This window comes from Camelus bactrianus, chromosome 2 (assembly GCF_048773025.1).
Source record: "Camelus bactrianus isolate YW-2024 breed Bactrian camel chromosome 2, ASM4877302v1, whole genome shotgun sequence".
Lineage (NCBI taxonomy): Eukaryota > Metazoa > Chordata > Mammalia > Artiodactyla > Camelidae > Camelus > Camelus bactrianus.
The window spans coordinates 83,308,217-83,320,344 of record NC_133540.1 but is presented as its reverse complement, the minus strand read 5'-3'; the positions used below and the strand labels follow the sequence as shown (position 1 = coordinate 83,320,344).

Here is a 12,128-nt window from a genome sequence, read left to right as displayed (position 1 = left end):
AGCACAGTGCCTAGGACGTCAGTCGATACTCAATAAACTTTTCAGGAAAGAAAAATGAGTTGAATAAAATGGGATAAAGAGTAGCAATGGCAGGGGATGAGCATGCTTTTCTTAATCATTTAAATATATGTAAATAATAAGCATATAATTCCTGATGATCTTTAGTGAGAAAAATTCTTTATTTAAAATAAGCTAGATGTTTTTACTAGATTAAATAAAATACTCTACAAATGAGAATTTTAAATCCAATATACTATACCCAATAATATCAGTCAGAGATTATCCACTAATCCCTGTTTAATAATGCTTGAATGAAATAACATAATTCTGAGAACATGTGCCTTTGCTTAGAGAAAAATTTCCAAAGCAGTGTCACATTTCTTGGATATAACAGTGTCATGCTAGTAAGAGAAATTCTATAATGCCAAATACAGCTAGAAACAGTGATTTTCAAATGCAGAGACCCTTAGACTTGCTCTGATGTTATTAATTGTATTTCTAAATCACAGAGACAGGCAACATATTTTATTTCAATAAAAGAGTAAAAGCAAGAAGGGGACCTACACTATTTCTAGCCACTTGTGTTTATTAATATATGCTTAGCGCTTTTAATGCCTTTGCTGCAGAAGGGTAATAACTGTTTTCGCAAAAAGATAGACTATGGGGACAAAGCTGGGAAGCTTGTGCATACAGGAAGTAGCCAATAACTCAATGCTCTCAGGGCTCTTGAAAATGCCACGCATCATACTTATTCTGGGGCTGCTGGGCCTTGTTTCCTGACATCGATGTCTGTTGACTATCTGGGGTTGCCGTGGAATCCACAGTTGTCTCTTCCTGGAGACCCATGGTTGTGGTCTCATCAACACCGTATGTCTCATAAACGTCAGCTAATCCAGGGGTCATCAGTGGGTCAGCAGCCGCTGGGGTGACCCTGAATGGTCCCCTGATTCTTGCCAGGTTGGGAACATTGTCCTTAGCACTAGCAAGGAGCCCTCCGAGGGCACCAGGTGCTCCCTCTGAAAGGAGAGCTGGGTTTTCTGGATCATCTGGGTTGGTCTCTGGCACAGGGGAGCCTTGTGCACCTCCTTCTCCCTTCTCAGGGCCTTTGGTTCCAGCGACTGGGGAGTCAAATTCCAGTGTAAAGTCCCCTCCCATTGCTGGATTGGTGGGCATCCCTCCAAGGTTGGACCTCATGCCTCCAAATCCTGGGAACATGGACCCATAAGCCATGGGGCCTCCTCTGCCTCCCTGTAAAAAACAATTTACCAGAAACACCATTATCACATACCATTAAGTATAGCATGCAATTATACCTGGTCAAATTCACTGAGAAACCGGAAAAAACTTATAGGGAGCAGGGAGTTGGCTGACAGTTTTATGTAAGCATTTTCTCACTAAACTGACTTCTTTTCTTGGTCGGGGCACTCACTTCTTCGAAAGGGAGATGAAGACCCTCTCAATGCCTGCTGAAGGGTGGGAAGGAGAGAAGCAGGGAAACAGGGTAGAACCAACTTACAGGCAAAAGGTAGTTCAAATTTAATTTTAAGAAAACAATAAGCAGCTGAAATGACCAATACCACCATAAAACATACAAAAACTTATCCGTTCTTATTTGTTGAGCAAAGTTTTAGAGGACCTTGTATCAATATCATTTCTCAGTATCCCCCAGATGAATGGAGCCCCACGTAAACTTTTTTTCTTTTTCATTTTCTTACTTTTTTTCCTTCCTCCCTTCCTCCTTCCTTTCCTCTCTGTCTCTCTCTCACTTTCTTTCTTTCTTTCAGAAGAACACGTAGAAGAATAAAACTTGATTTCTTTGGAGGAACTGAAATATTTTCTTCCTGTGGACAGATAAAATTCTAGAACTGACCATGATTCCTTTTTTTCTTTTGTTGCCCAAAATTTCAGGACCAAAATCTTGGGGTACTTACAGCAATTATGCAGGGCCTTGTAACTTGGGTATCTATATTCTTATTTCCTTAAACTTTTGACTCATTTTAAATTCTGTCTTCAATTTTTTGGTTATATTTATTGTATTTTTCATAAGCTACAGCAAAATCTTTTAACAAAGAGGCATAATATAAATAAGTTAATTAAAATTATAAGATGATCATTAACACTTGCTTGAATTTTCAGCCTGTTCTGTTGGTGTTATACAGAGTCAGTACTCTTTCCTCTTTCCTTCTCCTGGCTCTCTACTCTTAGCTTTTCTCATCATCCAGGGATGGCACTGTAAACCCCTGGGCTGGGCTAGCTGCCTCTCTCCTTTCCCTCTCTTATAGCTCTTATTATCATTGTCACATGATTTTCACATTATCTGCCATTGTATCTATTTTCCCCATTGATTAAACTGTGAACTCTCTGAGATCAGGAACCTTACCTTATTTATCTTGCCTCCATAGGATCTTTTTTATTTGTCTCACTCACAGAAGGCACTCAATAATGCTGAGATTCAAGTTTTATTTCAGTGATAGCATATTTATGTGTATTTATTTATTTGATAGGATCTGTAGTTGCTAATGATTTGTTAATTCAGTATGGTCTGGTTTTGTTTTGCTTTGTGCTCTAACAGATGTCACATGTAGAAATTTCTGAGGGAAAAAGTCCAGTTGTGTGAGTCTATTGAGCTCAAATTTTAAAGTTATAATATGCATGGATAATGATAACAGAATAGGAATATACTTGAACTAACTTATTAATCTACTTTGAATTTTATAATAATCAAATTTTAAACTTGGTTAATTTTTTTTTCTTTTTGATTTCTCAATTTTGAGGCCTAAGTGATTTGCAGTTTTGTTGAATTTGTTGTTTTGAGGGGTGAAATGGTCTGAGAAGGAACCGGAACTCTATGAACCACGTGTATCTTTTTTTGGTTTGAAGCGTTTGTTCAATAATGGTGGCTTTTCAAGAGGTGTTTCTCCTCTACTCGTATTCAAGAAATGGGGCAAAATCCTATGTGCAAGAATGGTCATCACTCAGAAACACCTACATGGGAAGTATGATGAAATCTTGGCGTGCTGCTTCAGAATCAAGCTTTTGGTTTTGGCGTAGAACAACCTGAGTCCCTATACTGTATATTCAGCCACATTCATGGCCAGTGCCTCTTGCTGCCAGTCATCTGTGATTTTTCCCTTGGCCACTACTTTAAGAAGAGTCGGAAGACATTACTTACCGCCATTTCTTCTGAGCTCAAGATGCCAAGTCTGGCAGGAGCACTCTGTTTAAAAAGAAACACTGCATCATATTATGAACCAGCTGACTCTTTATCATCTTGTAGCAACTCAAGACAAAGTTACAAGTCATCTAGTCTTTCCTTAATCCTTAATATAAAGGCTGTGTCCAGAGGCAGGATAAAATGGACAGATGAGTCTTTATTAAAGAAATGTAGCCAATTTGGATAATTCAGATAGAAAATTTACTTTTTCTTTAATGCTACTGTGTGTGTGTGTGTGTGTGTGTGTATGTGTCTGGCCAGAATTATCCAACTAGGAAGTGTGCCTCTTTGGCATTTCAGTTGCAAACTTAGGCATTCAGAGAATATGGAATCTGTTATGTGAGGACTGGATCTTATAATTTTATCTCTTAAGATAGCATTTATTTGAAAATGATACCTTTTATAGGATATAGACTTACCAATTGATTTGCTCCATAGGACAAGTAAAACATTCCTGGATAAAGCTAAATATAAATACAAAAATCACCACAAAATGCATTTCCCAAGAGAAAAACTTTAAATTAAATTACAAACAGAGAAGTGGTATTAAAACAAACTTACTGGAGATGGTTTATTTTGTGGCATTGGTCCCCGAGATAGCAAACGGGCTATTGGAACCAACATCTTTAAGCGGTAGAAAACAGAATAAGTAATTCATATTTGCTATAACACGGGCAAACCTCCCATTACAACTATTTCTGAGAGTTATATGAAGCACATTTCCAGATGGAATACTATGATAAACAAGTGTTTAATATTTAAGTAAACAAAGGAACCCACTATATTTCATACTCACAGATAAGTGGGACAATTAAAAAGTTTTACTCTTCTTTCTCAAAGTATAGAGATGTATTTCCCAAGGAAGTGTCTTACTGAGATTTGTACTTACTGGTAGATCTTGTGGATCAGCAAAATCCATTCCTGGTAGCTGCATTACAGATAAATATTAAAATTACTCAACAATCAAAATAGGCAAAATGAATTGAAAAACACTCTTATTTACAATTATGATAGTTTAAAATGAGTTTCCCTATTTTCACTTTCATTTAGTCTTGGAGAGTACAACCTAAGAGATTACAATTGCCCTTTACTGACATGACTCACATGCATGGCAGGGAGATAGGGCATGTCTGTCACGAGTTTGCTTTATCTTGCAGAGTAGAAAGCAATGAATTTTGGAATCAGAGCATGCCAGGTTGGTTTGAATTCTGGCTCTGCCACTTAATTTTTGTGTAATATGGGGGACATATTATAGTCTCTCAAAATCTGTCTTTTCTTTTAAAAAAAGGATGATATCTCTCTTCATAGAGTTGGAGTTAGGATGATACGGCGGAATGTTAAATGCCTGCAACATACTAGTTTCATAGTACCTTCCTTTTCTGTCCATTGCTCTTTTCTTTATATTATTACAAGATACTTTTGCTTGATTGCCTTCTTTACTACCAGATAGAGAAATAATAATGCAGTAATACTGTTTGCAGTGCTGAGGGATCAATCACTCTTGTCAGTCTGCCCAACACTGAAAAACAGCCTGATGAGATGAAGCCTGAAGTTCTCTGGGCTGTCCTATTTCCTCTGAAAGCTTCCTCTTTTATCTTTTGCAACTGAGAAACCAGTTTTGCAGGAACAGGATCTTTAAGAATCCATGCCCCATTTCAGATGGCAAAGGACAGGGATGTGTATTTATGTTCTACTCCCAGATACGTCAACTGCTTAAAAACATGTTTGTATTTTTGTGCATTATGCCCCAAACTCTGATTATTTAAATGTGCGCTGCCAATTGGTTTTCTTTCATTAAGTTAGTAGATGATCCTGATCTGACTTCAGAGAAAGGAATTACCTCGGCCGTTGGTGGCTTTTCTGATGGTGCCACCTGCTCTTGCACCATTGGCCCCTCTACTTGCTGCAAGGGTGGATGTCCCTGGTAAACCGGAGGCTGAGGTAGTCCCTTCTGGACTGAGTTCTGGATGGCGGTTACAACAGTGGGCTGGAGGAAAGGTTTCTGTCCTGGCTGTTGAGGCTGCAGGGATGGCTGCGATGGGAGAGGTGGGGGATGCACAGGCAAAGAATATTCATACTGCAGAGAAATTTGAAAGGAGCGTCAGGAAGCCATGGCTCACTGAACTGTGATGTCTAGAATTTCTAAAGCAAAAGGGCCTGGGGAGCTTTCTACTTGGAAGAGAGTCTAATGGACTTGTCTTGAAGCTGTGTTACACAGGAAGCACTGATTCATTTAAAGTCAGTGTTATTTGGGGTGGTCTGGTGGGTGTCTGCCTCCTCCACTTCCTACTCCCTTTGGGACTGACTACCACTGCTCATGATGATGGGAAGCTCTGGGAACTTCCAAGTAGAATGAATCGTTTCCTTCTCTGGATTCCCATAGCTATCTCTATGTATCTCTATTTTACCACTTTCTCACTGGATTACAATTATTTGTTATAAATCTTTGTCACTCACTCAACTGAGAGAGAATAATATGCCTTATTTATTTTTATAGCCCCAGGACTTAACATAGCCCCTATTAAGTGCTTGGCACATGATAGATAATACATATATTTTTTGAGTTGATGAAAGGAGAAAACGTAATTAAATAAAATACCAATCAAATTCCTGCTTCGTGTATTCCTTTTGGAAGCAATCAAGTGGAGAAACCTTCACTATTAACATAATTTACTGTCCCACTAAATGTGGCTTGGTGAGTAATGCTGCTTGGTTTGGAAGAGCATCTGGAATCAAAAGTTCCTGTTAAAACAATCATGTTTTGTTGCTCCTCTTTGAAATTACCTATTGTGAATGGCTCCCTATTATTTTTAAATTAGTTGCAAGCTCCTCAGAGTGGCTCAGAAACCTCACAACAATCTGGCTCTGCTTCACCTCTTCAACCACTGCCCATCTCTAAACTTCTGGGCTTTCATTAACTTATACCCGATTCATTACTTATACCTCACTACTTAGCACCCTGTAATATGTTGTCTTATCCTCTAATCAGATGTGGGATTTTGTAAGCCTGCCTTGGAGACATTCTTAAATGCCTTCACTTTCACTCCCAATCTACAGTTTGGTTTATATATTTATTACGCACCTAATAAATAATGGTTAAATGATTGATGTATTTATTAATTGCTATAGGGTTCTTAATATTTCAACTAGGATATTGGCATCATTTTAAATGTCTTTGAGTAATTATTTAAGGAATCTTGACTAAAATCAGAATTTTCCAGGATATAGCCTGCTTTCATTTTGAGGATAGTTTATCTATTGTTATTATTTAGCATAAGTGTCTTATATTTTTGAGGTCATATCTTCCTATTGGAAATAAGTATACAAATGGGTTGAAAATTTGGACAATTTTATTTAAATTTTTCTAAGTACTAAAAACAGTTGTAGGTTTTGATTTATTGTTATTTGGATGATTTTTCATTCATTACTCTTACCTGTCTGTGGTTAATATATGATAGCTTAGAGAAGGCAAATAGGGGAATAGTTTAAAGCTTGAGGTTTCAGACACATTGATGCAATTAACTTACCTGTTGAGTTTCATGTTCCCTTGGTCTCATCCATGGGAAAGAGGAGTGTGGTGGGAGGAGACCATGCATCCACAAAGAATTAAATGATTTCCCAAAGCCAAATCTTGAATACTGAAGATACGGAGAAAAAAAATATGCGTATATTTCAGTTGTCTTAAACTTGGTTTCCATTTTCTAAAAAAATCCACAGGAGATGTAGAAATAGCAAAAGTAAGAGTGATATTGATTAATTTAATGTGGATAGGTTAAGTCTTCCAACAGACTTGCTTTCCATTCTGAGCCAGTTTGCAGTATTCCCATAAACTTGTTTGAGATTTAGTTTTTTAAACATTCATATTGTGGACTGTATAATAAAGTTGATAATGCAAGAAAGAATTTTTTTCTTACTAAAGAAAATACAACATTATTTTTATTTTCTCCTGCCATCCCACCCCAGGGCCTTATTTTGTTTTAGGTTACCTCAATTACTTGTTTGCTCTTTTAGGGGGAAGGGTACAGCTCAAGTGGTAGAGTGCATGCTCAGCCCCTAAGAGGTCCTGGGTTCAATCCCCAGTACCACTTCCAAGTGGAAATCAGTGAAGAAGCCTAATTACCTCCCCCTCAGAAAACAAATACAAACTTATTTGCTCTTTTAGTTTTTAGGATATTGTTTGTTCACAAACAAATTGTATGAATTACAATGCTGCTGCTATCACTATCGCCACCATCATGAATATTTGCAATAAGAAACATGTGAAAACAACGTTACCTGAGAAAGCAAGTTTAATCCCTGCAAACTTCCCAGCTGTCTCATTGTCTATGAAGAAAAAAAAGTGGGTTAGTGTTTGCCACATATGTTCCTTTTTTGTATGACACAATTGATTTCTCAACATATGGTAGTATTAGCAGAAAGTTTGGGGTCAATATAAATAAAATAATAAGAGACACAACTCATCGCTGAAAGTGGAAATGTTAAGTGTGGTTCTGCCATTGTTGTCACCATTGCTATTAAAATAGTGAGCTCACTTTTTAATCATTAATTAAAAGAGAGAAAATATCATTTAAGTGGGAGTCATATTGAAACATGGGAAAATAGCTAATTCAGCTGAAATATCAATGTAATCACAAGGACATTGTCTTATTGACTCTTTTTTCCCCTCATATAACTTCCTTTGCCTTTTACCAATCCAGCCCGAAGAGGAATTTGAAAAGAACAAGCAAACAAACCAAAATAAATCAGAACAAATCAACTCTGCCTCCTTCCCAAATGAAAAAGGCCCTCAAAATAATAAATATAAAAAGCACTGAGGAAAATGGTAAGTATCTGGATAGATGGCCAAGAATGCTGCCAATTCAACAGAAAGTCACTTTCACTCTTCCTAGGAAGAGTTTTAGAGTGCTTTGAGTTGAGTTTGAGCTAGAAAGTAAGAAAAAAAAAAACTCAGTGAAATTAGCTTCCATGTGAAATAAGCAGCTCGCACATACAAGTATCGATTGCCCTCAGATTGTCATGATATAGGTAAATCTGCAAGGCTTTGTGAAAAATTTCTAATCTCAAAATTACTTTTCTATTCATAAATGTTTATATTTTCTACTGATAAAGTCAAACATTTCTATTTTGCTGGGATTTTCTAAACAAAGTGTGTGTTAGTTATAAGAACTGCAATAAGAGAAACAGCAGCTGTACAGGAGGTAGCATAGTACAATGTCAGTGCTATTTACAGTCCTCATAAACAATTACATTTTCTTAAGATAAATTTTCCTCATGACAACTTTATCATATACCAGCAGGAAAAGAAACTAAGTGTAAACCATTTGTGACTTCAGAACAATGTGTTTTTAATGTATGTACACTATTACTAGGCATTAAATATTAGTATTGTTTTGATTTACATACAGATGATGTTCTAAAGACTAAAACACCTGAAAGTTTAACATTGCAGTAAAATTATAAGATGAGGCTCTAATAAATGTCATAAACTTCCCTAGAGCTTTACAGGAAGGAGGACAGCCACTGACTTCTGGCTAGGAAAACTGAAAAACAATCCATGTATTTTTCTCGTATCAGGAACATACCAATGTAGAGATTGTATGTAGATACTCTGAAAATACATACCTCAAGGCTCAAACTAGCCATGCCTGGTGTCCCAGGTTGCTGAGGAAACGCCTGAATGGAAATAAGAATAATTTTGTGTTCTTTGGTCAGAAACTCCCTTTCACAGTGAAAACAGAAAGCAACACCAGTACATAAGGGCAAGCTAATGTTGGTTTATTACCCAAATGACTTGAGCTTTTGGATAGAATGAAGAACTTAAGTTGTTTGCGATACTAACATAACATTGAATAATTTTGCTCCCACGTGAATCCTTTATCCTTTGTCTACATCCTAATGCTATGTTGCTTAAAAAGCAAAATTTGAGTTGGTTTGAAAGTAACATTAAAAACAGATGAAAAGTGGAATAAAGCAACAAAATAGAAAACTAACAACTAAACTTAAATATTATCACATAGAAAAGCAGAGGAAACAAACTTGAGCTCAATTTTCTTGTGTGTTTGACAAACCTACGAACTCTGGTTTGTGGAATGTGGGATGGGATCATGGCATTTGGCAAAACCACGTACAAAACCTAACTTGCCTCGCATTCACAGGACTTTTAACAAATCCTCCATCATCTTTAGTGAGAGATTAGTTTATGTGTAAACCTGTTGATCTGTGTTTATATTTTTCGGATCATATCAAAAAAGTATTTTTTCTTAAATAAAAGACATTCTAGCACCAAGTACTATTATACTTAATGTATTCACTTAAAAGTTGTGAAAAAGATAGCTACATTTACATCTAGGCTTTTAAAGTGTAAGATATTTTCTTTTCTAAGCCAAGGCTTATTAATATGCGTGAATAAAAATGGGGAAAAAACTGGAGAATGGAAGAGAAGAGTAACAGAGTGAATTAGATTTTGACGGTTTTTGGTTCTTTGGATATTCTTACTATCTAGGGTCAAGGAATTTTAATGCCTTTCTTCCTTCTTTTAAACCACAAATATGTATAGAGTCTCCACTAAATATATTTGGATTATTTTACCCTCGTGAGCAAGATGTTTAGAAATATTTTCCTGAGAATACATTATCTGCCTCCACCTCCTACTTTTTATATAGGTAAAATCCTGTCCTCTGAGTCGTAGTGCAAATTTCACCAAGTAATTCAGTTTTGCAAATAGATAAAGGGAAGGAAGTTATAAATGTGTAGCAAATACTCCAAATAGAGAAAAAGGTTAGCTGTGTAGACAAAAAGAGTGAGAGGGGTGTGTGTATGTGTGTGTGTGTGTGTGTAATGAGCAAATTGTTCAGAATTTAAGGGAATATGAGAGTAGACCCTTCTTTCCTTCTATTGGCCAGTGCATAATAAGGTAATCTGGACAGATTCAACTACAAGACAAACGTGCACTTTGCTTTTTATTTGATCCAAGTCATGAATTAATGAACAATATTTACATGAATGTATGTAGACAGAGGATACCTTTCCCATGAGGAAGTGAAAGGAGAAATCTGATTTGGCAGACATTTGGCAGTCCTAAGCAACTATCCTCTTCCTCAGAGTGGAACTGACTGACACAGGTGTGGGTCATTATAGGTTCCAAGAATGTCAAGGTGTTAGACTGATGGTGGATGGTTGAGGGGACTCCAATGTCAATATCATACAAAGGTAAGCTCAGGTGGCAGGTTCAATTTTTTTTTCATTTACAAGTCATGTTGAATAATGGAATAGAAACTCTTTTTATCTGTAGAATGCAGGGTTTTCATCCTCATAGTCAGTTTTCTTCCCCCCTTTTAAAACATTTTAAGAAACCCAAATAGCTAATCCTTTGTCTTAAGGTACTTAAATCTTTTGAAGTTCATTTGAGGCCACCTATGAGCTCCTGAAGATAAGAGACCATGTCACATTGATTGTCTTGTCTCCAGTGCCAGCATGTTTCTGGATACATGACAGGTACTCAGTCAATATTTGCCAAAAGCATATAGTGGCTGAATAAAGTCTTCCTGTAAACAGAATCACATGCTACTGGCTGTAGTAGTTCAGTGCTCAAAGGATTGTGCTTGTATGCAATCACCTCAATAGGTGATAGAGTAGACCAGAGATGGGACTGTAACATACAGTTAGCGCCACTGCCATGACATATTCTGATTTAAGAAACTTCACTCTCAGTCACATAATTTCTCCCCATCAGGCAAATTCGTTGGTTAATTACTAGCTTCAAATAGAATCACTTAGCTCAGTTTTGTAATCATAGTAATTTGGCTAATATTGTTCTTTTGAAAATGAAGAAGAAAATGTACTTTACTTTTTTGGAGAAATTTCCTCTTTCTGTTTTGATTTCATAATGGTAGCAGGTAGTTGATAATAAATTTGTGCTGTGGCATTGTTGGAAAACACATACATCTTTTACCTCTGAATGGAATAAGACTTAGAAGTTGTCTTTGGAATATTTAAAGTATCTTTTTGAATAGGAAAATTATATATTTAACTTATTGCTTTTGGATGGTCAGGGCTGACATCTTGGCAACTGTGACTTTTAACTCAGAAGGAAGACACCACTGGATTAATCCAGATGAATCATGTATGGACACTCAGCTGTGTCCTTCAGTTTGATGTCTGGGCAATATTTCTCCGAGGGCACCCTCTAGAACACTGACTTACCGGCACTGCAGAACTCATTTTCAGGAGGCACAGGATCAGTATCATGTCCTTCATTTTGAAAAGTGGTATCTGAAACAGAGTTGGATTGGAGAATTAAATCAGAGGAATTTTTACTTCAGAATGGTTAAAAGACAATATTTTCCTGAGCCAAGTCTCTACTCTTCCAAAATGACTAGGTTCAAAACAAAATCAAAAACAAAAAACCAACTAAATGTTGCTAAACAGCTGATTTTTACTTACTAGTTTTTGGAATAAATTGACAAGCAATTAAAATTTTTCTAAGTACTCTGATTTTTTTACAGAGGTACCACCCAGATGATCATGAGGGAACACCTCCATGAATATTCTTTAAATGCTGTGTTTAATTTCAGAAAATAAATTATAAATTTGAAAATCCCTTTCACTGTGTGAAATTTTGGTCTATTAAGTATGATTCACAGGATTTTATACTTTGTTTCCCTCCAGAGTAAATTTTGAAATGCATTTTAAATGTAATACAACCAATAATCATTTCATAACAAACCTTTATGTTCAGATATAAAGGTTATACCGTTCCATGTTTAGGTTATTCAGAAAACGATGCCAAAAATTATCTTTTTAAAATAAAAATGAGCTAGATATTTTAATTTCCTTTGATATTAGTGGACAATATATCTCAAAATTGAGTTTTCCTCTTTCTAAAATAAATTATCTCTTTAAGTTTATTCTAAAA

General features: G+C 36.3%; 1 protein-coding gene across 1 annotated transcript; it reads right to left on the bottom strand.

Moving 5' to 3' along the window:
* Positions 1-717: 717 nt before the first annotated feature.
* On the bottom strand, positions 718-7,354 carry AMBN (ameloblastin). Its single transcript, XM_045506197.2, has 7 exons — positions 6,742-7,354; positions 5,055-5,291; positions 4,104-4,142; positions 3,776-3,838; positions 3,634-3,678; positions 3,173-3,217; positions 718-1,248 (listed from the first exon to the last, which is right to left on the bottom strand). The coding sequence occupies exons 1-7, from the start codon at positions 6,910-6,912 to the stop codon at positions 718-720; spliced, it is 1,131 nt and encodes a 376-aa protein (XP_045362153.2). The 5' UTR covers positions 6,913-7,354.
* Between the last annotated feature and the right edge of the window lie 4,774 nt (positions 7,355-12,128).

What these genes read in the sequence shown, in the direction of transcription:
- AMBN (XM_045506197.2), bottom strand. Translation starts at nt 6,912, where the DNA reads ATGGAAACCAAGTTTAAGACAACTGAAATATACGCATATTTTTTTTCT. An exon ending in AAAAGCCACCAACGGCCGAG is followed by an intron (nt 4,143 to 5,054) that starts GTAATTCCTTTC and finishes TCTGTAATGCAG; the next exon opens with CTACCAGGAATGGATTTTGC. An exon ending in CTGATCCACAAGATCTACCA is followed by an intron (nt 3,839 to 4,103) that starts GTAAGTACAAAT and finishes TACCGCTTAAAG; the next exon opens with ATGTTGGTTCCAATAGCCCG.